Source organism: Oryx dammah, unplaced genomic scaffold (assembly GCF_014754425.2).
Source record: "Oryx dammah isolate SB20612 unplaced genomic scaffold, SCBI_Odam_1.1 HiC_scaffold_23, whole genome shotgun sequence".
In the NCBI taxonomy this organism is placed as follows: domain Eukaryota; kingdom Metazoa; phylum Chordata; class Mammalia; order Artiodactyla; family Bovidae; genus Oryx; species Oryx dammah.
Window position 1 is genome coordinate 86,055,096 of NW_024070207.1, and position 27,695 is coordinate 86,082,790.

A 27,695-nucleotide genomic window follows, 5' to 3' on the forward strand; every position below is an offset into this window, starting at 1 on the left:
CCCCATCTATTTCCCATGAAGTGATGGGACCAGATGCCATGATCTTCGTTTTCTGAATGTTGTTGAGCTTTAAGCCAACTTTTTTACTCTCCTCTTTCACTTTCATCAAGAGGCTTTTTAGCTCCTCTTCACTTTCTGCCATAAGGGTGGTGTCATCTGCACATCTGAGGTTATTGATATTTCTCCCGGCAATCTTGATTCTAGCTTGTGTTTCTTCCAGTCCAGCGTTTCTCATGATGTACTCTGCATATAAGTTAAATAAGCAGGGTGACAATATGCAGCCTTGATGTACTCCTTTTCCTGTTTGGAACCAGTCTGTTGTTCCATGTCCAGTTCTAACTGTTGCTTCCTGACCTGCAAACAGATTTCTCAAGAGGCAGGTCAGGTGGTCTGGTATTCCCATCTCTTGAAGATTTTTTCAGTTTATTGTGATCCACACAGTCAAAGGCTTTGGCATAGTCAATAAAGCAGAAGTAGATGGTTTTCTGGAACTCTCTTGCTTTTTCCATGATCGAGTGGATGTTGGCAATTTGATCTCTGGTTCCTCTGCCTTTTCTAAAACCAGCTTGAACATCTGGAAGCTCATGGTTCACATATTGCTGAAGCCTGGCTTGGAGAATTTTGAGCATTACTTTACTAGCATGTGAGATGAGTGCAATTGTGTGGTACTTTGAGCATTCTTTGGCATTGCCTTTCTTTGGGATTGGAATGAAAACTGACCTTTTCCAGTCCTGTAGCCACCGCTGAGTTTTCCACATTTGCTGGCATATTGAGTGCAGCACTTTCACAGCATCATCTTTCAGGATTTGAAATAGCTCAACTGGAATTCCATCACCTCCATTAGCTTTGTTCATAGTGATGCTTTCTAAGGCCCACTTGACTTCACATTCCAGGATGTCTGGCTCTAGATGAGTAATCACACCATCAATATTATCCGGGTCATGAAGATCTTTTTTGTACAGTTCTTCTGTGTATTCTTGCAGCTCTTCTTTATATCTTCTGCTTCTGTTAGGTCCATACCATTTCTGTCCTTTATCGAGCCCATCTTTGCATGAAATGTTCCCTTGGTATCTCTAATTTTCTTGAAGAGATCTCTAGTCTTTCCCATTCTGTTGTTTTCCTCTTTTTCTTTGCATTGATTGCTGAAGAAGGCTTTCTTATCTCTTGCTATTCTTTGGAACTCTGCATTCAGATGCTTATTTATTTCCTTTTCTCCTTTACTTTTCACTTCTCTTCTTTTCACAGCTATTTGTAAGGCCTCCCCAGACAGCCATTTGGCTTTTTTGCATTTCTTTTCCATGGGGATGGTCTTGATCCCTGTCTCCTGTACAATGTCACAAACCTCATTCCATAGTTCATCATGTACTCTATCAGATCTAGGCCCTTAAATCTATTTCTCACTTCCACTGTATAATCATAAGGGATTTGATTTAGGTCATACCTGAATGGTCTAGCGGCTTTCCCTACTTTCTTCAATTTGAGTCTGAATTTGGTAATAAGGAGTTCATGATCTGAGCCACAGTCAGCTCCTGGTCTTGATTTTGTTGACTTATAGAGCATCTCCATCTTTGGCTGCAAAGAATATAATCAATCTGATTTTGGTTTTGACCATCTGATGATGTCCATGTGTAGAGTCTTCTCTATGAGTGGGCACAAAAGAGCCTGCATCTGGTAATCCTGCTTCTCCTTGCCTGCCTTACTTCTTCAAAATGATCAATTCCCTCAAACTAGCAAGCTTCTCAGAACAGGAATGTTCACTGGTCCAGAATTTTTTTTTAATAAATTGTGTACAGATCACTCACCTAGAGCCAGACATCCAGGAATGTGAAATCAAGTGGGCCTTAGGAAGCATCACTATGAACAAAGCTAGTGGAGGTGATGGAGTTCCAGTTGAGCTGTTTCAAATCCTGAAAGATGATGCTGTGAAAGTGCTGCACTCAATATGCCAGCAAATTTGGAAAACTCAGCAGTGGCCACAGGACTGGAAAAGGTCAGTTTTCATTCCAATCCCAAAGAAAGGCAATGCCAAAGAATATTCAAACTACTGCACAATTGCATTCATCTCACACGCTAGTAAAGTAATGCTTAAAATTCTCCAAGCCAGGTTTCAACAATACGTGAACTGTGAACTTCCTGATGTTCAAGCTGGCTTTAGAAAAGGCAGAGAAACCAGAGATCAAATTGCCAACATCCGCTGGATCATGGAAAAAGCAAGAGAGTTCCAGAAAAACATCTATTTCTGCTTTATTGACTATGCCAAAGCCTTTGACTGTGTGGATCACACTAAACTGTGGAAAATCTTCAAGAGATGGGAATACCAGACCACCTGACCCGCCTTTTGAGAAACCTATATGCAGGTCAGGAAGTAACAGTTAGAACTGGACATGGAACAACAGACTGGTTCCAAATCATGAAACTAGTACATCAAGGCTGTTTATTGTCACCCTGCTTATTTAACTTATATGCAGAGTACATCATGAGAAACGCTGGGCTGGAAGAAGCACAAGCTGAAATCAAGATTGCCGGGAGAAATATCAATAACTTCAGATATTCAGAGGATACCACCCTTATGGCAGAAAGTGAAGAAAAACTAAAGAGCCTCTTGACGAAAGTGAAAGAGGAGAGTAAAAAAGTTGGCTTAAAGCTCAACATTCAGAAAACGAAGATCATGGCATCTGGTCCCATCACTTCATGGCAAATAGATGGGGAAACAGTGGAAACAGTGTCAGACTTTATTTTTCTGGGCTCCAAAATCACTGCAGATGGTGATTGCAGCCATGAAATTAAAAGACGCTTATTCCTTGGAAGGAAAGTTATGACCAACCTAGACAGTATATTAAAAAGCAGAGACATTACTTTGTCAACAAAGGTTCGTCTAGTCAAGGCTACAGTTTTTCCAGTGGTCATGTATGGATGTGAGAGTTGGACTGTAAAGAAAGCTGAGTGCTGAAGAATTGATGCTTTTGAACTGTGGTGTTGGAGAAGACTCTTGAGGTTCCCTTGGACTGCAAGGAGATTCAACCAGTCCATCCTAAAGGAGATCAGTCCTGGGTGTTCATTGGAAGGACTGATTTTGAAGCTGAAACTCCAATACTTTGGCCACCTGATGCGAAGAGCTGACTCATTTGAAAAGACCCTGATGTGGGAAAAGATTGACGGCAGGAGTAGAAGGGGATGACAGAGGATGAGATGGTTGGATGGCATCACCGACTCAATGGACATGGGTTTGGGTGGACTCCTGGAGTTGGGATGGACAAGGAGGCCGGGTGTACTCCTGTTCATGGGGTCGCAAAGAGTCAGATACGACTGAGCAACTGAACTGAACTGAACAGTTGACCCTGAACAACATGGCTTTGAACTGTGCCGGTCCACTGAATAAGCATTTTTTTTTTCAATAAATACATACTACAGTACCACACAATCTGTGGTTGGCTGAACCTGTGGTTGGTTGTTGAATATGTGGGTGTAGAACCAAGGATATTGAGGGCCAACTGTAGAGTTAAAAGGAGAATTTCAACTGGCAGTACATGGGTGGGGCAGGGGGAGGTGCCCTGACCTCCCTATTGTTCGAAGGTCAACTTTATTTATTTGCATTTCAAAAATCACTCTTGCTCAACTCTTCAATTAGATGCCTCAGCTATAGCAGAACACTCTGCAAAATTCTAATTTGCTGCCACCTAGACAAGATCCCTGGTAAGTATGGGAAGAGCAGATTCTAATCCAACTTCACTATTCTTCTCTGGGGAAGACTGGAAAGGCATGTGAACACCAACAAAGTGTGTGTGCACGTGCACACACACACACACACACACATACACACACACACACACACAGCTTCTTTCCTCAACCCCAGATAGCTACAGCAGCCCAGAATAGGTTTGAGAGACAGGGTTCTCAGTCATGTACTGTTTGGAATTAAACTACTCCAAATTGGCAAAACCACAGAAAAGGGAGAGGGGCTACTTTAAGCACAGGGAAGTGGTTTACCCTACTATTCCCGGGCAAATCTGAGGTTCCTAATATCATATCACAGATCAGTGACAAAGTTATAGATAAGAAGTGGATTTATTTAAAGAAAAACACACTCCACAGACAAAGAACGCACCGTCTCAGAAAACAAGAGAGTCCTGAAATATGGCAGTTAGTTTTTACGCACTGGGTTATTTCTTAGCCTACTGAATAGGAGGATTATCCCAATTATTTTGGTGAAGGGTTAGGGATTTCCAGTAACTGGGCCACTGCTGACTTTTTGGCCTTTTATGCTGAGCCTCAGAACTGTCAGACTTTATTTTCTTGGGCCCCAAAATATTACTGCAGATGGTGACTGCAGCCATGAAATTAAAAGACACTTGCTCCTTGGAAGAAAAGCTATGACAAACATAGATAGTATATTAAAAAGCAGAAACATTACTTTGCCATCAAAGGTCCATCTAGTCAAAGCTATGATTTTTCAGTAGTCATGTATGGATGTGAGTTGGACCGTAAAGAATGCTGAATGCTGAAGAATTGATGCTTTTGAGCTGTAGTGTTGGAGAAGACTCTTGGACTGCAAGGAGATCAAACCAGTCAATCCTAAAGGAAATCATCCCTGAATATTCATTAGAAAGACTGATGCTGAAGCTCCAACACTTTGGCCACCTGATGCGAAGAGCAAACTCATTAGAAAAGACCCTGATGCTGGGAAAAATTGAGGGCAGGAGGAAAAGGGGACAACAGAGGACAAGATGGTTGGATGGCATCACTAACTCAATGGACATGAGTTTGTGCAAGCTCTGAGAGATGGTGAAGGGCAGGGAAACCTGGCATGCTGCTCTCTATGGGGCCACAAGAATTGGACATGACTGAGACTGAACAACAACAGAACTGTCATGTTGAATGTGTCATTTAGCATGCTAACGTATTACAATGAGTAATGATGACACTCAAGATCTACTGGAAAGCAAGTCTTCTACCATCCTGGACCTAGTTGGTTCTGACCAGTTTTTGTCATGTCCTAGGATGAGATGGCAGGATGGCATCACCGACTCGATGGACGTGAGTTTGAGTGAACTCTGGGAGTTGGTGATGGATGGGGAGGCCTGGCGTGCTGCAGTTCATGGGGTCGCAAAGAGTCGGACACGACTGAGCAACTGAACTGAACTGATGACTATATCATTCTTTTATATATTGTGCCCTTCCACCTTCTCTCTTGTTTCACTACCACCAATCATTCCACTAAGATAACTTAAGCATGGGTGAAATCACAGCAATCTCTAAAAGTGGGGCCTACAGAGCTTGAAAAGGGGAACAACTATCATCATTTTATTCTTTATCCCAACAAAAGCATCCACAACTCCTACCTTCTCCAGAAATCCTTCTCTCTCAGGTCTCAGGTAGGAAGACCCTTACAGTGTTCTCTTTATTTTCCATCAATGGAGAATATAAGCCCTTTTCATTTGTGAAAAACTTTTAAATGCTTTTAAGTGTTCTACTCACTTGATAAATCGATTATTAATGAGCCCACACAGATGCTAAAATCTGATTTGATATGAAAAGCTGCACACCATGTGGTAAGTTTAAAAAACAAGTAGTTGAACAGTATGGATTTGTATTGTGTATGTATTTAAAGTTCTATGTGTATAAATGCATTTAAAAAGGAGTCTAAGTTCACATTAACTAACTAGTTCACACAAATGTTGGTTGTCTCTAGAGAATAGTCAAGGCAGAAGACAGGAGATTTTAAATTTTTCAGTGCTATTTTATCTCCACAGCAAATACGTATCAGTTTCATAATGAAAAAACAAATCAAAAATTATAAAATAAAGTTATTTTATTTGTCTGCCCTACCAAAAATCACAGATTGTGTCTGTTAATATTCTTCATACAGTGTCTAGCTCAGCACTATAAGAACAGATGGAAAAAGTCCTTTAAAGACTAGATGACCCTCAAAGGCTCTTGCTGTTTTAGGCCACCCAATCCTATCTAGTAGGCCTACTCCTATATCTGCCAAATGCTGGCCATACTCCTCTTTCAGGGAATGTGTGGGAGAACAAATATCTCCTATTGCTCCTCAAATTAGCCTACCTTTACTAAAACAGAAAAGCCTACCTTTACCAAATCTGAAAAGATGGGCAGTCTGGGACCTAAGGCAGCTTGGATGACGGTGGCAGTAGTGGTGACAACAGGAACAACAGCAGAATACAGCTTCTGGGTGCCCCAACATGATGATCTATAGCATTTCCCTGCTCTCCTCCCAGAACTATGTCCGGCCCTACTCATGTCTTAGCAGAGAAACCAACTCAATCCTTAAACCTCAGGAGCACAAACTTCTCAGGATTAGATTACCCAATGCAGTCCTGCCTGCTGGCCATGCCACAATGAGCAGTTGTTGTTGTTCAGTTGCTCAGTCATGTCCAACTCTTTGTGACCCCATGGACTACAGCATGCTAGGTTTCTCTGTCCTTCACCATCTCCCAGAGCTTGCTCAAACTCATGTCCATCGAGCCAGTGATGCCATCCAACCATCTTGCCCTCTGTCATCCACTTCTCCTGCTTTCAATGTTTCCCAGCATCAGGGTATTTTCTCTCAGCTCTTTCCTGAGAGAGAGTGGCCACCACTTTCATCAGGTGGCCAAAGTACTGGAGGTTCAGCTTCAGTACTTCAGAAGAATATTCAGGATTAATTTCCTTTAGGATTGACTGGTTTGATCTCCTTGTAGTCCAAGGGACTCTCAAGAGTCTTCTCCAACACCACAGTTAAAAAGCATCAATTCTTTGGCACTCAGCCTTCTTTATGGTCCAACTCTCACATCCATACCTGACTACTGGAAAAACCACAGCTTTGACCACAGGGATCATTGCTGGCAAAGTAACGTCTCTGCTTTTTAATATGTTATCTATGTTTGTCATAACTTTTCTTCCAAGGAGCAAGTGACTTTTAATTTCATGGCTGCAGTTACCATCTGCAGTGATTTTGGATTCCAAGAAAATAAAGGACACAATAAGTGTCCAACTCCTTGTGAACCCATGAATCGCAGCACGCCAGGCCTCCCCATCCATCACCAACTCCCAGAGTTCACTCAGAATCATGTTCATCAAGTCAGTGATGCCATCCAGCCATCTCATCCTCTGTCATCCCCTTCTCCTCCTGCCCCCAATCCCTCCCAGCATCAGAGTCTTTTCCAATGAGTCAACTCTTCGCATGAGGTGGCCACAGTACTGGAGCTTCAGCTTTAGCATCATTCCTTCCAAAGAAATCCCAGGGCTGATCTCCTTCACAATGGACTGGTTGGATCTCCTTGCACTCCAAGGGACTCTCAAGAGTCTTCTCCAACACCACAGTTCAAAAGCATCAATTCTTCAGCGCTCAGCCTTCTTCACAGTCCAACTCTCACATCCATACATGACCACAGGAAAAACCATAGCCTTGACTAGACGGACCTTAGTCGGCAATGTAATGTCTCTGCTTTTGAATATGCTATCTAGATTGGTCATAACTTTTCTTCCAAGGAGTAAGTAACGTCTTTTAATTTCATGGCTACCTGTTAGACTCCACTAAAAACTTTGATTTAAATATTCTCCCTTGGTGTGAACACTACTGTACTGTGTGGAGACATGGCAAAAGGGAATGGAAATTAGTTATGAACAAGCTAGTCATTCACAAGTAAACAGGTTCTTCAAGGTACACAAAAGGGGAAAATTCCTCCCCATTTCTTGGCACTATTTAGCTCCATTCTGCCAGGGCCCAGCTAGGTTCGCATTAGGTAATTTCCAGTGGGCCCCTAAAACTGTTGTTTGGCTTTCTAGTAGACCTAAACAAAGGAGTCTGTGCAAGACAATTCCAATTTGACAATAGTAGCTATTAATGTATTTATTAAACAAATTATGCATGAGCTAAGCTGATAGAAGGGGGAGACAGAGGATGAGGTGGTTGAATGGCATCACCAACACAATCGACATGAGTTTAAGCAAACTGCAGGAGATAGTGAAGGACAGGGAAGGTGGGCCTACTGCACTTCATGGGGTCACAAAGAGTCAGATTCAACTTAGCAACTTAACAACAACAAGCTGATAGAATGAAAAGAATATACTCCTGAGAGTCTTGGCTTAAAGTCTGGCTTCTGCCCATGACTCACTGCAATACCTTGAGCAAGTCTCTTCCCCTTGTTGTATTTTATAGTTGACCAGCAGATCTTCCATAGGTTCAGGTAATGTGCTTCCTCTATAAAACATACAATTCTGTGGTGGATTCAGGGTTTTCAGATGGGCAGGACAGCAGGAAGGAGTCATGAGTAGTATGTGGTAAAAACAAAAACCACACTAGGTGGAGGAGAATCTCTATCCAAAGACCTTAAAGCTCTCCATGAGCTGTTTGCACAAGACAGGTGGGATGGGCAGGCCTCTGAAGAGCATATGAAGATATCAGTTCTGTCCTTCTAATAGTACTTGGCTGATTTGGGGCCAGAAGGCCTGAAAGGTGACCAGTTTTACTATAGCTTCTATAAATACTTACACCTCCAGCTGAAGAGATGTTAGAAGACCTCTACTCTAGTACCACTCATTTGTTGCTGAAGAGAAGATGGTACCTCCCTCCCCGGCCACTTGTGGCCATTTTTGAGTAGGGTTGTGCTGGGGCCAATTGGAGCCATGTTGCCCAGGTAAGTGGGGAGATGGGACTTCCCTACATATATCCCACTAAAAGCATCAGGTTGTGGGGTACCTACAGGAATGCTTGCTCAGGGAAATTATAGCACCTGACATTATGGGCTCAGAAGCTTGTGAGTAACTACACAGAGAGAACATACAGAGGCCAACTGGAACAAAAATTATGGGGTGCCCTAGCTCTACTTTTCCTCCCCTGTGCCCCATACCTCACAGAGCACCTCCAGATGCATTAGTGCCTGAATATTCACCCATAACCCTAAGGAGTAGGATGCTATTACTCTTTCCATTTTACAGATGGGAAACTAAGAATTGGAATGGTTTGAGAAGTTTGCACTGGTGGGTCAAGGTCAGACAGACTCTCTCTCAGGCCTTCCTGAGAGCTTCCCTAAAGGTGCTAATGTACCCTATCCTTCTCCAAGGTGTATTTTCTCTATTATTGGTGCCTAAAGTATGTCCTGGAGAAGGCAATGGCACCCCACTCCAGTACTCTTGCCTGGAAAATCCTATGAACGAAGAAACCTGGTAGGCTGCAGTCCATGGGGTCACTAAGAGTCAGATACGACTGAGCGACTTCCCTTTCACTTTTCACTTTCATGCATTGGAGAAGGAAATGGCAACCCACTCCAGTGTTCTTGCCTGGAGAATCCCAGGGACGGGGGAGCCTGGTGGGCTGCCGTCTATGGGGTCGCACAGAGTCAGACACGACTGAAGCAACTTAGCAGCAGCAGTAGCAGCAGAGTATGTCCTACCAGGTGCTCATCCAACACTGGATCCCTTGCATATATTATTGCTGCATATATTACCCTTCTCCATGTCTGTCACTGACTATGTGCAAGGCCTGCCCATCATTAACCATCTCTACCTGAACAACAGCTCCTTCTTGAGGCAAGAAGAGTTAGAAACTTTGAAATCCACTGTTTTGCTAAAGGAGACAGAATGGGAGCCCAGATGGCTGCAATACCACACGGTAAGTATCATAACAGAAATTCTTACAAAGTACAGTGGGTACACAGAAGACACTGTAACTAATACTACAGGGAGTATTAAAGCATCCAGTGGAGGTGTCAGAGTAGGTGGAGGTGAGGAAGATACACTTGACATTTCAAGTTGAAAGAAAAAAAATATGCTAAAGGTGAAAGATATAAGTAAGAGGTATGGCTTACTTGGGGAAATGATCCCACAAAGCTACAGCATAGTTAGTGTACATATGGGGACAAGTGGGACCTGAGTCTAGAGACAGAGCTATGATGTAGCCAAGTATCAAAGGGCTCTCCATATATACCACACTAAGGGTTTTAGATTTTCTCTTATTCACGTTCACTGTGGTGATATAAATACTGGCAAATGCTGTGAGTAATTTAAATGCCCACCAAAAGGGGAATGGTTAGTACATTATGACATAGTCATTGGATGAAATTTTGTAAAGGTATTAAAAATTCTCATTTTTAAAAACTAAAGTGCATTTACCTAAGCTTTCAGTGATTTCTTATGTACAATATGATTATATCATGGAAAACTAAGGTACATATGTGAGATATAATGAGACACACACATGAATAATAATTGCTATGTTAAAATGGTGGATTTATGGAAGATGTCTCCCTCTATTTGCTAAACTCTGTCATATGCCATGTTGGGTTTTACAAAAATGGGAAGTATAAAAATAAACACTCTTCTTCTATCTGATTCCTCTTTCCTTCTCACCATCTCTCTCCTCTATCAGCTTTCTTTCTCTCCCTCACCAACAGCATTTCTAATCTACCACCTGCAACTGGGATCCTTAACACATGGAAGGCTCCTAAGAAGGAAAGGCTGCCAGCAAGGTGGCTGCTCCAAGCAGCAAGCCCCTGCATGGGCCAGAGGCCATTCCAGCTTAATGCTGGGGAAGAATCTTCCACCCAAAAGCACTGTCCAGTTTTACCTAACTAAGCCTTCTCTGCCCTAGGAACTTGTTGCCAAAGGAAGGAAGATAGACACAAAGAAGACTTCTATCTTGCCCTCACTTCAGAAGGTTCAGAGCAGGTAAAGAGTATGTTCATGGCCAACTCCTAGGTGGCTGAGATACAGCCTGTGATCCCTGATTTACAAGCAAGTACTGTAGAAAATGGGGCTTCCCTGGTGGCTCAGTGGTAAAGAATCTGCCTGCAATTCAGGAGATGAAGGGGGCATGAGTTCGATTCCTGGGTCAGGAAGATTCCCTGAAGAAGGCCACAGCAACCTACTCCAGTATTCTTGTCTAGAGAATCCCACAGACAAAGGAGCCTGATGGGCAACAGTCCATGGGTCGCGAAGAGTTGGACATGACTGAAGCAACTGAGCATGCATGTACACACTGTACAAAATGTCACTAAGGAGGAAGAAGGGTAAAAACAGATCCAGCCAAGGGTATACCATCTCCAGTGAACCTCTTACGCCTCATAAGCCCATCACTCCCTCACAGGAAATTCAGAGATCCCTCCCCTTTCATCTACAGATCTAAGACCACTGGAAGCCATATTCACAAAATGCAGGATAAGTTGAAGGCTGAACACTAGGCCTGTGGCAATCTCCCTCAGTAGAAATTTTCCCCTTCACTCCAACCAAGACATCATCTAGCTCTCCTGATCCAAGAGAAACAAAGGCATCAATGACTCAGACAGAAGAAGGGGAAGGGGAGCTTAGCAATTTTAGATGTAGCCAAAAGCAATTTCATAATCCTAAGCAGAGGGATGTTGTAGGGGAAGGGAGTACAGGAAGTCAAATTTCATTTGCATTTCAGTTTTGGTTTGTTTCTTGGTCTTCCCCTTCCCTACTGGAACAATGACCAATTCAAGGGTCTTCTATTCTTCTTGGAGTCACCAAGGACCCAAAATAGCCAGCGACTGTACTTTGCAGGCTGAACTCCAAGGCCCCACACCCATGGCTCTCAGTTAACAGCAGTCTCTCCAAGTCAGGATATTCAAGGCAAACTCTGCTCTGTCATAGGTTGATCCAATACATTTAAGGAAAGCTCACTGAAATAGAGAGGGCTACTTACACAATGATAGCTGGGAACAGGGTCGGGGGGAATGACATTCCCAATACTACTCTAAAGAAGAAAAAGCAGTTTCACCAAATAGTCTTTGTTCTTTGTTCTGTTACACTCTTTCCATGAACTTCTTATCATCTTCTTAAAGACTAGGCACAAGTAACCAGAATGTCAGAAAAAGCCAGTGTTCTCATTTTACAGATAGGAAAACTAAGGCCCGTAAAAGTGACTTACCCAAGATCACACGGATTGAGACTAAAAACCATAAATTCTGATTCAGTCTGTTAGTCTTTTCAGTGTACCATTTCTACTCAAAAGCATTAAAAAAAACAATAACAACAGACAAGTGCTTGAAGCTGTGTCAAAAGTTCAGCTCTTCTAAGCTGGGATGAGACAGCTCAGGACTGGAGATAAGACTAAGAAGGATGTTGGACCCAGCCCACTCAGAAAAGCCAAGTGAGAAGCCTAGGCATACAAAAGGCACATATAAAGAATTTAGCAACTGAATGGTGTGATCACTCACCTAGAGCCAGACATTCTGGAATGTGAAGTCAAGTGGGCCTTAGGAAGCATCACTACAAACAAAGCAAGTGGACATGATAGACTTGCACTTGAGCTATTTCAAATCCTAAAAGATGATGCTATGAAAGCACTGCACTCAATATGTCAGCAAATTTGGAGAACTCATCAGTGGCCACAGGACTGGAAAAGGTCAGTTTTCATTCAAATCCCACAGAAAGGCAATGCCAAAGAATGTTCAAACTACCACACAATTGCACTCATCTCACACGCTAGTAAAATAAGGCTCAAAATTCTCCAAGCCAGGCTTCAATAGTACATGAACTTCCAGATGTTCAGGCTGGATTTAGAATAGGCAGAGGAGCCAGAGATCAAATTGCCAGCATCTGTTGGATCAATGAACAAGCGAGAGAGTTCCAGAAAAACATCTATTTCTGCTTTATTGACTATGCCAAAGTCTTTGACTGTGTGGATCACAACAAACTATGGCAAACTCTTAAAGAGATGGGAATACCAGACCACCTGACCTGCCTCTTGAGAAATCTGTATGCAGGTCAGGAAGCAACAGTTAGAACTGGACATGGAACAACAGACTGGTTCCAAATCGGGAAAGGAGTACATCAAGGCTGTATATTGTCACCCTGCTTTTTTAACTTATATGCAGAGTACATCATGAGAAACGCTGGGCTGGATGAAGCACAAGCTGGAATTATGATTGCCGGGAGAAATATCAATAACCTCAGATACGCAGATGACACCACCCTTATGGCAGAAAGAAGAACTAAAGAGCCTCTTGATGAAAGTGAAAGAGGAGAGTGAAAAAGTTGGCTTAAAGCTCAACATTCAGAAAACTAAGATCATGGCATCCAGTCCCATCACTTCATAGTAAATAGATAGGGAAACAGTGGAAACAGTGGCAGACTTTGTTTTGGGGGGCTCCAAAATCACTGCAGATGGTGACTGCAGCCATGAAATTAAAAGACACTTGCTCCTTGGAAGAAAAGTTATGACCAACCTAGACAGCTTATTAAAAAGCAGAGACATTACTTTGCCAACAAAGGTCCACCTAGTCAAAGCTATGGTTTTTCCAGTAGTCAAGTATGGTTGTGAGAGTTGGACTATAAAGAAAGCTGAGTGCCAAACAATTGATGCTTTTGAACTATGGTGTTGGAAAAGACTCTTGAGAGTCTCTTGGACTGGAAGGAGATCCACCCAGTCCATCCTAAAGTAAATCAGTCCTGAATATTCATTGGAAGGACTGATGCTGAAGCTGAAACTCCAGTACTTTGGCCACCTGATGCAAAGAACTGACTCATCTGAAAAGACCCTGACAGTGGGAAAGATTGAAGGTGAGAGGAAAAGGGGACGACAGAGGATGAGATGGTTGGATGGCATCACCGACCCAATGGACATGAGTTTGAGTAAACTCTGGGAGTTGGTGATGAACAGAGTCCTGGTGTGCTGCAGTCCATGGGGTCACAAAGAGTCAGACACAACTGAGCAAGTTAACTGAACTTAACTGAAGGCTTTGCTGCTGCTGCTACTAAGTCGCTTCATTTGTGCCCGACTCTTAGCAATCCCATGGACTGCAGCCCACCAGGCTCCTCTGTCCATGGGATTTTCCAGGCAAGAGTACTGGAGTCGGGTGCCAGTGCCTTCTCCAACTGAAGGCTTTAGCTACTCCAAAAAAGTAGTTTCAGATGCTGAGAGCCCAACCTGGCCCCACCCTACCCCCACACCCTGAGCCTCTTCAGGCCATGCAAGATTACTCTTAGACTATCAGAGATCTAGGTAAGAAGCTAGAGAGAGGTGATCAGGCATGGGTGAGGAGGACAAGATAAGAAAGCAAAGTGGAGAAATCAGTCATTCCAGAGCTCTCTCATCTTCCTCTCTCCTTTCTCACTGGTCTCCACCCTGGCCCCAACAAAGGGGCCACCTCCTGTTCTAACAAGCTCTAAAGGAGAAGAAAAGAAAAGTTTGTAGGTGGCATTATACAAACATGAGGAAGGTATTCCCTGTACCGAAGAAGAACAAGACACTAGTTGAGGTGGCAAAGGCATTTCAGGGGGGAAAATATAGCCATATAAGGCATACTTGACTGGTAGGGAATCATCAGGAAAGATTCCAGAAGCTGACGTCACAGGGAGGAAGCCTTTAGTCATTGGTTTCCTCTGGCAACTGGCCTAAGGCCAGGCAGCAAATTCCCAACCTTAGAAAAATGCCTGGGTTATGGCAGAGAGAAAGGCAACTAAATTTAAATTTTCCCTAGGCCCTCTTCAGGTCCTGCTGGAGCACCTCTCCAAGTAACAACAAAGAGGTATAGTATAACCCTGAAGCAAAGTGGCAAATATTCTCACCAATTATATGCTAGATCCACCATGGCCCCAGTGCCAAGAAGAGTAAGGAACCTGAAGAAAAGGGCTCTATTTCAGTTATATATTTCTGTTGTCGTTGATACTTTCAATATAAAGAAAAATTAAAAGGTAAAAAATGACTTTTGCTCTCAACAAGGGAACTTCTGTGGATTAGTCAACCTCCGAGGAATATCTGTGGATATATTTGGAGAGAAGATTAGCTCACTTAAAACCTTTGAAAATGCCAAAGGTTTGTATAGCTTAACTAATGACACCTAAATGTGCTATTACTTTGACCCCTACCCCCCAAATCCATACCACAGATTAATCAACCCCAGTCAGAGTTTACAACAGGTTAGAACATCTTTGTATACTTATCTAACCTTCAGGCTGAGATTTCTGAAAAAGGACAGGGAGGTGGGAGGGGTAAGAGGCAGATTACACCAAGACAGTAAGATTAGGCACCTTATCTATACATACTTCACTAGAGGAAAATGAGCCTTAAACTTTCCCAGGTATTTAAGGGAGGCCAAGACTAAAGATAGGAAAGAAATGCTGACCAAGCCTGATAGGTATGCCTTATTTCCCCTCCTATCTGCCAAATAAATGTCCAGGGAAAGATTTCTCATGATTATACTTTTATACTTTGTTATTGTTACATACGATCAAATGTCCACACCTCAATTTTTCACTCATTAGACTCTGATTGATATCCTGGCCATACAAAGTATCTATCAAATTCCTACAAAGTAGAAGTGTCACAGAGCACAGAAAGAAACTTCAACCTTTGAAGTCACCAATCACAGTAGCTACCTGGCAAAACATTACTACTAAGCTAACACAGTGGTAGGTCACCATACCGTTGGCCTAGGAACTATGTCAACACTAACCTTATACCACAACAAGTCCACTGATAGGAGAATCCAATCTGCTTCTATCATCAGGCATAGGCAAAGAGCTGTTTTTTGAAAGTCACCCAAAAGATCCTTTTTCCAAGTTTAAAGGCCCAGATACTACAGCTGAGTCCTCACCAGAAATGACACCCTTTTCAATCTACCACAATCACAACACAAGGGAATCTTCCCCTCACTTCTATCCTTTCTCAAATACCTATCTCATAGCAAAGCCACTGAGAGAATTAAAAGCTGTCTTTAGGCTGCTGACCTTAAGAGAAATCACTAAGCTCTATTTCTTGGTTTAGCTCATCTGGAAACATGAAGGAATGAGTCACTCACATACCCACATAGGCAACAAAGACAACAAAATTTGTCTTAGTTAATTCACCCAATGCTGGAAAACCCAAGGTACAGTCTCCCAGAATAGATCCTTTCAGATGGCATTTGCCAATTGAAACAGGACTGTTTGTTGGCTCCAGATGACCCTAGAAAGAGCAACTTGGTCTTTGCTTACATGTACTCTGTGGCCTCCCTTGAAACGATAAGCACATCAAGCCTTCCTTCATTTCAGGCAAACTCATTTTCAAGAGAACAGTGTGGCCGAGGGCCACTTGGTTTACACCCACATATGGAAACTGTCACTGTCCCATTCAGAACAGCCACTGCCCCTGAGGGTACACACCCTTCAAGGCCCTGTTTATGTCCCAATAAACTCCCTTCTCAAAATCTATAGAAAATGCCATGTATACATTTTTTTCTAACTGTGTTTTAGTGAGTTCGCCCTAAATCTACAGTTAAATAGATCTATGAAGGCAGCAACTGTATCCTCCATTCATTTACTTGTATTCCTTATAGTAACAACATTCAGAAAATGAAGATCATGGCATCTGGTCCCATCACTTCAAGGGAAATAGTAGGGGAACCAGTAGAAACAGTGTCAGACTTTATTTTGGGGGGGTCCAGAATCACTGCGGATGGTGACTGCACCCATGACATTAAAAGACGCTTACTCCTTGGAAGAAAGTTATGACCAACCTAGACAGCATATTCAAAAGCAGAGACATTACTTTGCCAACTAAGGTATTTTCAACTTTACAGTTGAAGAAAATGAAGCACAGAAGTTAAGCAACTTGCCCAAGGCTATAAAACTATTAACAGTTGGTCACAGAGCTGGGATCTGAATCCAAGCAATTCGGTTCCAGAGTTTGTGTTTTTCACGAATACTCTATATTCCCCTTTCTATAAAGGCCTGAAAAGTCATTTTTTGGCTAGCTACCTTCACTGGGGGCTTCCTAGGTGGTGCAGCAGTAAAGAATTTGCCTGCCAATGTAGGAGATGCAAGAGACAGGGGTTTGATCCCTGGGTCAGGAAGATCTCTGGGAGTAGGAAATGGAAACTCATTCTAGTATTCTTGTCTGGAAAATTCCATGGACAGAGGAGCCTGGCAGGCTACAGTCCACAGAGTGGCAAAGAGTTGGACATGTCTGAGCACGCATGCTCACTTCCTGGAATGTGAAGTCAAGTGGCCTTAGAAAGCATCACTACGAACAAAGCTAGTGGAGGTGGTGGAATTCCAGTTGAGCTATTTTAAATCGTGAAAGATGATGCTGTGAAAGTGCTGCACTCAATATGCCAGCAAATTTGGAAAACTCAGCGGTGGCCACAGGACTGGAACAGGTCAGTTTTCATTCCAATCCCAAAGAAAGTCAATGTCAAAGAATGCTTAAACTACCACACAATTGCACGCATCTCACATCCTAGTAAAGTACTGCTCAAAATTCTCCAAGCCAGGCTTCAGCAATACATGAACCTTGAAACTTCTGATGTTCAAGCTGGTTTTAGAAAAGGCAGAGGAACCAGAGATCAAATCGCCAACATCTGCTAGATCATGGAAAAAGCAAGAGAGTTCCAGAAAAATATCTATTTCTGCTTTATTGACTATGCCAAAGTGACTGTGTGGATCACAATACACTGTGGAAAATTCTTAAAGAGATGGCAATACCAGACCACCTGACCTGGCTCTAGAGAAATCTGTATACAGGTCAGGAAGCAACAGTTAGAACTGGACAAGGAACAACAGACTGGTTCCAAACAGGAAAAGGAGTACGTCAAGGCTGTATATTGTCACCCTGCTTATTGAACTTATATGCAGAGTACATCATGAGAAACGCTGGACTGGAAGAAACACAAGCTGGAATCAAGATTGCTAGGAGAAGTATCAATAACCTCAGATATGCAGATGACACCACCCTTATGGCAGAGAGTGAAGAGGAGCTAAAAAGCCTCTTGATGAAAGTGAAAATGGAGAGTGAAAAAGTTGGCTTAAAGCTCAACATTCAGAAAACAAAGATCATGGCATCTGGTCCCATCACTTCATGGGAAATAGATGGGGAAACAGTGGAAACAGTGTCAGAATTTTTTGGGGGGGTTCCAAAATCACTGCAGATGGTGACTGCAGTCATGAAATTAAAAGACGCTTACTCCTTGGAAGAAAAGTTATGACCAACGTAGATAGTATATTCAAAAGCAGAGACATTACTTTGCGACTAAGGTCCGTCTAGTCAAGGCTATGGTTTTTCCAGTAGTCATGTATGGATGTGAGAATTGGACTGTGAAGAAGGCTGAGTGCCGAAGAATTGATGCTTTTGAACTGTGGTGTTGGAGAAGACTCGAGAGTCCCTTGGACTGCAAGGAGATCCAACCAATCCATTCCGAAGGAGATCAGCCCTGGGATTTCTTTGGAAGGAATGATGCTAAAGCTGAAACTCCAGTACTTTGGCCACCTCATGCGAAGAGTTGACTCATTGGAAAAGACTCTGATGCTGGGAGGGATTGGGGGCAGGAGGAGAAGGGGACGACAAAGGATGAGATGGCTGGATGGCATCACTGACTCCATGGACATGAGTCTGAGTGAACTCCGGGAGTTGGTGATGGACATGGAGGCCTGGCGTGCTGCGATTCATGGGGTCACAAAGAGTCAGACATGACTGAGTGACTAAACTAAACTGAACTGAACTGAGCACGCATGCACCTTCATTGTGTCTGGCCTACAAATCCTAGAGATAAGTAGTGAGAGTTGAGGTCAGGAGACTCCAGTTTGTATTCAAATATTGTCACCAAAGTGAAAGAAAGTACCATAATATTCTCCTAACTCAAGGAACATGTCAAGCTGGACCACTGCGTCAGAATACAAAGAGGTCAAAGATCAAAATTTTAAATGGCCAAGAGAAAGTGGGGAATTTGGGTGAGGGGCAGGCGGGAAGAGGAAAAAGTCATTTTGAGGCCCCAGAAGAACTAACTGAGTCACCCACTGACTGAAACCTGCTGCAGCAGAAGCTATTTAGGGGAACTCCATTGCGGCATTGTGGCCATACTGTTAATGTAATCACCACAGAGCCAATTCTCTGGATGTCGGTGTCCCATGAGTAAAAAGAGTCATCATCCTTTCAAGTCAAGCAAGTCCAGTGAGAGACCACTAACTTGGGAATCAGGAAAGTCAAGTTCTCCTTTCAATACTGTTACAAACTTCACGTGACCCTAAACAAGCTGGCTAACCTTTTCAGCTATGAATATGGGAAAGAAAGAACTCTACTCAATAAATACTCTTAGGACAGTGAAGCCTAGTTGCAAGCAGGAAAACATAGCTAATCTCCTCTCCTTACCTTCTTTCTGTGCACATATCTACTTTATACCATGCTTCACAGTCAAAGCAAAACACTTACCTTCCTGGGAAGTGCTACAAACAATCCCAAAAGCAATGTCAGAGCCTGAACCATCTGGATTATCTCCATACAAAGTAACCTTTGAGATAGGCACTACACACACAGAAGGACTTGCTTTCAGGACCATTTTAACCCTACAGTCAAGTCTCTAGTCACCTGTAGCACAAAAGAAGAAAATACTGGATATCTTGCAGTGAGTTCCATTTAAAAGGCAGACATTCAATATTTCCCCCCTATCTGAGGTCAGACAAGTTGAATTTTAGTCCACAGCCCTATTACCAATTCATTCAAATCACTTCTCTTTCCTGGGTTTTGGTACCCATCTAAAATATAAACTAAACTTTAATTAAAAAGTTTCAAGGCCAGCTCATTTACTCTGTGATTCAAAACACTTCTGTGAGAAACCCAGACCACTCAGAACAATCAGCTAAAAGAGAAACAACTTAAGGCTAAGGAAGCTCTGGGTCATCCCAAGTACAGACACATTTGAAATGCTGCACCCCACAATAGCCAGCCCTCAGTGCACTGGTGGTAGATACCTTAAGAGGTTGGTTTATGCCCACCACCTCCTCACTGTCTACCAGAATATCTAACTACCATACTTGAGGTTAAAGTAAACTTGAAACATAACTTAGTAGCTTCCTAGCCTCTCAGCAGAACTGGGGGAGTGGGGGCAGGGCGGGAGAGAGGCAGGAAGGAGCTATGCTTCGGGCAGGCAGTGAGAAGAAAAGAGGGGAAATCCATCAAGTTTTCAGTGTTTGAGGCTCCTAGGTCAACCCCAATCTTTACAATATACTCTCAGTTGGTTTCTTTCTTGTTCCCTACATAGATACAGCCCTTTCCCCTCCATAGAATCAAGAAGAAATGGCCCAAAATACTCATGCTAGTGTTCATGTCAGAGCTACTAATGAGACAAACCAACTCCAAAGCTAGAAGCTCTCTATTCTGAACCCAGTACCCAGGAAGAAACAACACTCCAGAGGTGTAGGGGGACAAGAAGATACCTTTTAGCAACTGCTCTTTAACTGTATTCTCAGCATAGCCTAGCACACTTCCTGGTACAAAGAAGGCACTCAAATTTTAAGGAAAGAACGTCTGAAGGAAGAAGACACAAAAATGGGAGGTTTGAGGTCTGTACCATCAAGGCTTTCAAGAACATCAGTAGGGGCTTCCTTAGTGGTTCAGGTGGTAAAGAATCTGTCTGTAATGTAGGAGACCTGGGTTCAATCCCTGGATCAGAAAGATCCCCTGGAGAAGGGAATGGCTACCCACTCCAGTGTTCTTGCCTGAAGAATTCCATGGACAGATGTACTTACAAAAAGAAAATAAGATCAAACTGAGGGAGTTACTCAATTTATGATAAGTATTTCTCTATAATAAATAACAATATCCAAAGAAATTTCTCAACTTATAAAGGAACATCAGTACTAGAAGGGTCCCTCAGTTCAGTTCAGTTCAGTTCAGTTGCTCAGTTGTGTCCAACTCTTTGCGACCCCATGAATTGCAGCACGCCAGGCCTCCCTGTCCATCACCAACTCCCAGAGTTCACTCAAACTCATGTCCATCGAGTCGGTAATGCCATCCAGCCTCCTCCTCTCAGTCCTCCATCCAGTCTCATCCTCTGTTGTCCCCTTCTCCTCCTGCCCTCAGTCCCTCTCAGCTGATTATCAGGGTCTTTTCCAATGAGTCAACTCTTCGCATGAGGTGGCCAAATATTGGAGTTTCAGCTTTAGCATCCCTAGAGTGTATCTATTACTAGTGCAGTTCTCTTATGACAAGTTGAAGAGACTGAGGGCCTGAAGAAAGAACTTGCATAAAGGCCCACTTCATTTGGATCACTTAACTAAGGTCAGGGAAGATGTCCTTCTTACATGGAAAAAGAAGGAAATCTATCAAGTCAGTGTTACCTGCCATTTCCCCACACTCACCTTCCAAATTAATGCAGTCCTAAGCTAACCCTCCAAGTGACTGCTCCTATAACACACATCAGAACCTGGAACTGAAAACTTCTTCAGCTCTATCAAGTATGAAATAGGAGGAAGGATGAACAGCAAAACCAGTCAATTATAATAAGACTACCTCTTTCATTTGACCAACAGACTACACCAAAAGAAACTACCTTTATACCGTTTTTTCTTTGGGGGCAGAAGAATAGAGTCAGGTAGCAGGGAGAAAATATCCTGAGTTGGGAAAGATACACATGATAAACTCAGTTCTATCTTTGAAATATCAGAAACAGACTGCTCCCAATCTGTAATGATGCCAATTGTCACCAGCTTAAACAGGAAAGACCCAATCCGAGTAGTGTGGGTAGCCAGATATTCTCCCTTCTAAGGACCTTAAGTTTTGAAATTCCACTGAGGGGGACTCCCAGAAGACACAAAGAGACCTAGATATACTGTTGCCAGGTAACACTGTTAGAATAATTTCAGAGTAAATCTAGTTGTCAACTGATCTTATCCAGAAAGAATTGGAATTAGAGTCAGAGAAATAGAACAAATGACCTCTAAATATCCCTTTCAGCTCTATCATTCAGTACAGCAATCTCCTGAGAGGAGAAAGAAAGAGAAAAGTGAGAACACCCTTAAAACAAGCTACTGTTACAGGCAGCTAGATAATAATGAAGAGTTAGTAGACCTGTGATCCATACCATCTCTGTCACCTACTCACAGAGCAGCCTTCCCTTCCCCAAGCCTAAGATGATAGAATACAGATTAGCTGGTACCTTTGAGGGTCGCACAAAGGCTCTCCTGCCCCACTAGCCCATCTCCACCCAGAGAGCTATTCAAGAAAAAGCCTAAAGGAAACCTCCAAGATGGTTTCTGCTCTACCATCTAAACTTTCACAGAGGGCTAAGTGAACTGGAGAACCAAAGAAGTGGACAGATAGATGCAGGATCCAAAGAGCAGTCTCTCACACACAACTTCCATTCCTGATCCCTTGTCCACCCTTGAAGTCTACAGGCAGGGCTGATTCAAGGGTTAAAAGACTGATATTCTGCCTTCTATTCCCCAAGTACCACTTTAGTGCCACTTGAGTGGCTCAAGCAATGCCAGGAATGGGAGGAGAATAAACAGTCCACATGCCCCTGTTAAAGTTTAGCTGAATGCAGACCCTGAAGCTCTCAAATACTTTAAGGAGCTGGGTTCTTTACATCTGCTCACATGGATGGTCCCATCAATGACCATTTGATCACCTTTCCCTTGACCTGCTCAGCTAGAGCTAAAAGCTCAACAAACTGAAGAGGTTTTACCAAGAATGATCCTGTAACTAAGTCACAGATTTAAATCTTAACCTCTCTACGAACTTACTGCATCATTCTAGATCAGCCCGTCCTATTTGTGGGTCTCACTTCTGCCATGAGAACAATAAACCAAAAACTCAGGAACACCTTGAAAATTCAAAAACAATCACTTTTTAAGGAATACAGAGTCCCAAAGACACTGTGATCTAAGAAAAATTTAAAGAGGGTAGAGAGGAGAGAAAACTTTTTTTTTTTTAACAACTGTCTTATCATCATCAAAGTATAGATGGCAGTTAATAAGCTCCTGTATTCTCGTTAGCTAAAGTGGACTCAGGAAACTGGCAAGTAAAGGCACAGAATACAAGAGTTGGTTGGGGGCAGGGATGCAGAAAGGCATGTTTTAACAGATTTAAAGGGAGCTAGGTGACTAAGATCCAACCAGTCCATTCTGAAGGAGATCAGCCCTGGGATTTCTTTGGAAGGAATGATGCTAAATCTGAAACTCCAGTACTTTGGCCACCTCATGCGAAGAGTTGATTCATTGGAAAAGACTCTGATGCTGGGAGGGATTGGGGGCAGGAGGAGAAGGGGATGACAGAGGATGAGATGGCTGGATGGCATCACTGACTCGATGGATGTGAATCTGAGTGAACTCCGGGAGCTGGTGATGGACAGGGAGGCCTGGCGTGCTGTGATTCATGGGGTCGCAAAGAATCGGACATGACTGAGCAACTGAACTGAACTGAACTGAGGTGATTAAGGGAGAAAATGGGCTGTAAAAGTGAAACCAAGCCTGGACAGACTGTAGACATTGGTTCATATGAATGAATGAATTGATTTTTCCACTATCTTCCTTATCTGTCATGCTCCAGAAGTAACCTAAAACACACTAGTGAAGTAGGCTTCCCAGATTGCTCAGTGGTAAAAGAATCTTCCTGCCAATGAGGGAGACGGAGGAGATGTGGGTTTGATCTCTGGGTTGGGAGTATCCCCTAGAGGAGGAAATGGCAACCTACTCCAGTATTCTTGCCTGAAAAATTCCATGGACAGAGGAGTCTGGCAGGCTACAGTCCAGGGGGTACAAAGAGTCGGACATGACTTAGTGACCGAGTATGCACACACACACACTAGTGAAGAAGGAATGGAAAACAAGGAATTTTCTCCCTTTATTAAAGTTACTAGCTGGTATGCAGTGAACTAGAAGTGTGCCCCTGGATACCTCAACAGTGGGATAAGGAATGAGAAAAGTAACAGGAGGCACCTTATGACACCTGGAACTCTCACCAGGAGACCACACAAATACCAACATTAGTTACTCTGCCCAAATCATCCACTTCCTTTTATCTAAGGACCAGAGAGTCCTGAAAATAAAGGTCAATTTGCTTTGAGCAAGAGAAGGGGCTCAACTTCAATAATACGTCAGTGAGTGAGAATAGAGGGTCAATGGGATGAGCATCAAGAAGCATGGACCCCAGTCTTGATTCTGTCATCATGTGCCCTTAGGTGGTAGGTCCTTTCCTGTTAGGCCTAAATATCTTCATTAGTTGAGAGAGAGAGATCTACTAGATAGTGTGTGAAGTCCCTTTCAGGTTAAGATTCCATAGCCTTAACAGGCATAATACAGTTGTCTCTCCTAAGTTAAACTTTCTTTGAAGCGAAAAGCATGGGAAATTCTCCAAAGCTTCCAGTCTATCAAAATTTAGCCCTCTCCTTCCAGCATGATTCAGTCAGTCTGCATAAAAATACTTTCACTACCCTAGGCCTGACCTCCAACAGCTCATACTCCAATCTCTCTCCACAACAGGAAGAAGATCACCATGCTGTCTTCTTTGCCACTTTTCACTGAGACATGGTGGTTTAGAAAACTTTGAAACCATTTCCAGGCCCATTAAAGTTGCATTTAAATAATAGATATTTCAGAACTGAGGATGAGAGATACCACATGTGTTGCAGGGCACAGTCAATTCCCAGAGATCCACACACCATTTAGGCAAAGACACACCTGAAGAACCAGGGAGTCAACCACAGAGATAAAACCAAAGAGAGGGTCCTGGAAGGATTTTTATAATCCTCTGTAAGGCAGAGACTGTTCCCCCACTCCCTCTTTTTTCAAAACCATTCTCTCTCACTTTGTGTGTATGTGGGATGCGAGTGGGGAGCGTGTGGAAAAGCCCCATGTCATAAAACCATGAGCAATGAAAAGATGAAGATGGTGGGACTATACACTTGTTGAAAACTTGCTGTTTCTGAAGGACAGGGTTCTGGAAAGGAAAGAATCACTTGGCAGTGAGACTGGAACACAGCAACGTGGCAACCAAAGCTCAGCACACACCCAAAATACTGTCCCCCACCCATTTCTTTCAGGGACCCTCAGTCCTCCCCACCACTGCTAGTCACTATCTCAGTTCTACAAGGCTCAGGCTGTCCTCAGAAGAAGGGTCTGGCAGAACTGCATAGCCTAAGCCAGTGCAACAAGCTGCTTGGCCTAAGAGATTTAAGCCAGGGTGGTCACCCAGCCTTTCAGAGCAAGGGAAGGGCCTCGGCAGCCATTTGGCATGACTTGCACAAAAGCAAGCAGGGCTCATTATTCAGGCACATCCCTCCCCCCTCCCTCCTGGGCATCCGGCCCCCCTAGGCCCCACTCCCAGGAGGCTTCTTCTCTTCTCAAAACAGTGGGGTGGAGACCAGATCCTAGAAGCTACCACCACTCTAGAAAGGTGTGGCCCCACAGAAGAGTCCACACCTCACAGAACAGTCTGGAGTAGACAGGAGGAAACAGCCAGTGAGTAATGAGAAAGGCAGGGATTTGGCGAGTGAAGAGAAGGAAAAAACCAGTCTTCTTCTCAAAGTCTTCTTCCCTCCTTTCAGACTAGTGTCTAGTGAAGTGTTAGCGCTCCTGGGCAAGAGTAAGCAGCCTCGATGAGTCTGTCCACAACTCTCCTCTTCTAGTGGGAAACAGCTGAAGCTTCCTGGGGAGGCTGTGGGAAAGGTGAGTGGGGGTGCGGGATCCGCCCTGAGCAGCTCCCACCCTCCTACTTGCTTCTCGGTTCCCATGGCCCATCCTGGTCTGAGGCAGCCTGGCCCCATAAAAGCGCCAATTCCTGGACTGAGGTAACTGTTTTCCTCCGGATGAGAATTCTCTACCCTGCACCCAGGGCCCTTCGGGGGTAAAAAGAGACCTTGGGCCCTTAAGGAAACCTTCCTTACTATGGCATTCCAGACACAAGGAACTAGAATCTGAGAAAGAGGCCGGCCCCGCCCGGCCCACACTTCTACCCCGGGACCCCTCTACACTCCAGGACGCGCCAGAACCGGACTCCGCCCCTAGCCCTCCCTGCTCCAGGCCTCGGCCGAGGGCGCGGCAGCGCGACCCGACGCGTGGCTGGCCAAGACCCCGGCCATCGGCGAAGCGCTACGAGGGTCAGCAAGAGCCCCCAGGGCCGGCAGCGCCCACCCCAGACACTCACCGTCTTGGGCATGGTGGCGACAAAGGGAGCAGAGTTGGCGAAGTTTGGCCGGGAGCTGTCGGACGGCGCTGAGCACGCAGTACACACGGCTGACTCCGGGGACTGGGGGCTCGGATTGGGTCTCTCTCTAGCGTCGGGACGACTGCTCGGCTTCCTGCTAACGGGCCACGACTTCACAAACCCCACCCAGGAAAGAGCCGCCCCTGTCGTACCGCCCGCTCCTTTATGTGGCCGGGCTTCCGCGCCGCTCCCCGCCCTCGCGCCCGCCTTCTAGCCGGCCGCGAGCCTCGCCCCGCCCAGACCAGCCCTGCCGGGCCACACCAGCTACTTGGGGGCCTGGCTGGGCCTGGGCGCCTCAGTGGGCGATCCCAGCCCTCACCCGGGCCTGCCTGCCTCCTCTCTCACTCCCTTCACAGACCTTGGCCCTTCGCATCCGGGCCATCCGGCCCCACCTCCCAAGTAGGGCTGGGCCCTAGGCCGCACCCTGGAAAGAGGCTTACAGCCCTGACTACAACTTTACTCTAATGGGAGTTCACTACCTGTCAAAAGGGCTCTGACTCTCTGAAAGTTCTTCCTGCGTGTATCTGAACTCTTCTGTGGTTCCACCTATGGATCTCAACTGAGGCCAAACAAATCTACTACTCTGCCAAACAACTCAGAGATCTGAAGATACCATGTCTGCCTGAAACTTCTCTTCTCTTGGCTAACCTGCCTCAGGTTCTCCAACGCTTCATCAGTTCTCTTCTGCAGAATTCTATATGACTTTTCCCATCATAGTTTGTCCCCATCCTTGCTCAATCCTCATTTTTTTTATCAAAAATGGACTCCTTTTTCCTATATCTGTCCTCTATTCATTTTCCTTCCTTCAAATACCAGTCTCCAACTTTTTGAAATCCTGATCCTGTAGCCCCACTGCAACATATTTACTGATACGTGATTCACTTTCTGGTAATTCCACCAGGTTAGATACACCCTAGTCCATTCCTTTAAGATACATCTGCCAGAATCCTTCCTGCTTCTTGTCAAGTTCACAGAATCCCAGCATAAGAGGTGTTCTAAACTGTAACAGTCATCTAGTTAAGTCTGAGCTTTAGTTTGAAAGTGATGGGCCATAGCTATCCTTTCTCGTATCCACTGGTAACTGTGTGGAGGCATGGTCTGAGTATTTTTTGTGAGGTAGGGCAATGTATACCTCAGGGATGATGAGCCAGTTTGGGGCAGTGAAAAAGATATTTGGGAGGGATGGTCACGACACCTGGATTTGAGTCATAGCTTTGCCATTAACTCCCTCTCTGACCACTATGTAGCCTTGGATAAGCCCTGTCCCCTCTGGGCTTGAGGTTCCCCTTCTGTAACAAGAAAGGGCTGAACTCTTGGGCTTCCAAGGTCCTTTCCCAGTCTGACGTTATAAAAGGATAAGAAAGGAAGTAAACTTCCTAGGACAATGGATGAGTCTAGCAGTGTTGCATAAGGACTGGCTTTGCATTTTCTCTCAGGAGTCAGCAGTCCTATTCTGTACTCCTCTGCTTTCCCAGCTCAATGGGGTCCATGTGTCAATGTGCCTCAGCTTCTCCCACTGCTGTCAAGATTCATTGATGAGTGTTAGGGTAAGCAAAGTTCCCTGCCCAAACGATTTTCTGGAGCTGAGCAGTTGACCCAAGGAAGAACAGCACACCCCAGAAAGCCTCAGCAGCATGGGTAGCAACAACATCAATCACATTCCTTGACATTGCAGTGGCCCTTTTCCTCCAGGAGTTCAAGGAACTCACTGATTCCTTCATTCATATTTTAGAGCCTACAGGGGCCTAGAACTAGGCTAAGTGCTTAAAAGGGGAGGGGAAGT

At 44.2% G+C, this 27,695-nt stretch overlaps 1 protein-coding gene across 1 annotated transcript in view; it reads right to left on the reverse strand.

Moving 5' to 3' along the window:
- The window catches only part of MSN (moesin), a 78,245-nt gene extending 52,134 nt beyond the window's left edge, over positions 1-26,111 (reverse strand). Inside the window, exon 1 of the mRNA XM_040266090.1 lies at positions 25,853-26,111. Coding sequence (XP_040122024.1) covers positions 25,853-25,864 — 12 coding nt within the window. The 5' untranslated portion in view covers positions 25,865-26,111. The remainder of the gene's footprint in view (positions 1-25,852) is intronic.
- Positions 26,112-27,695: the final 1,584 nt, after the last annotated feature.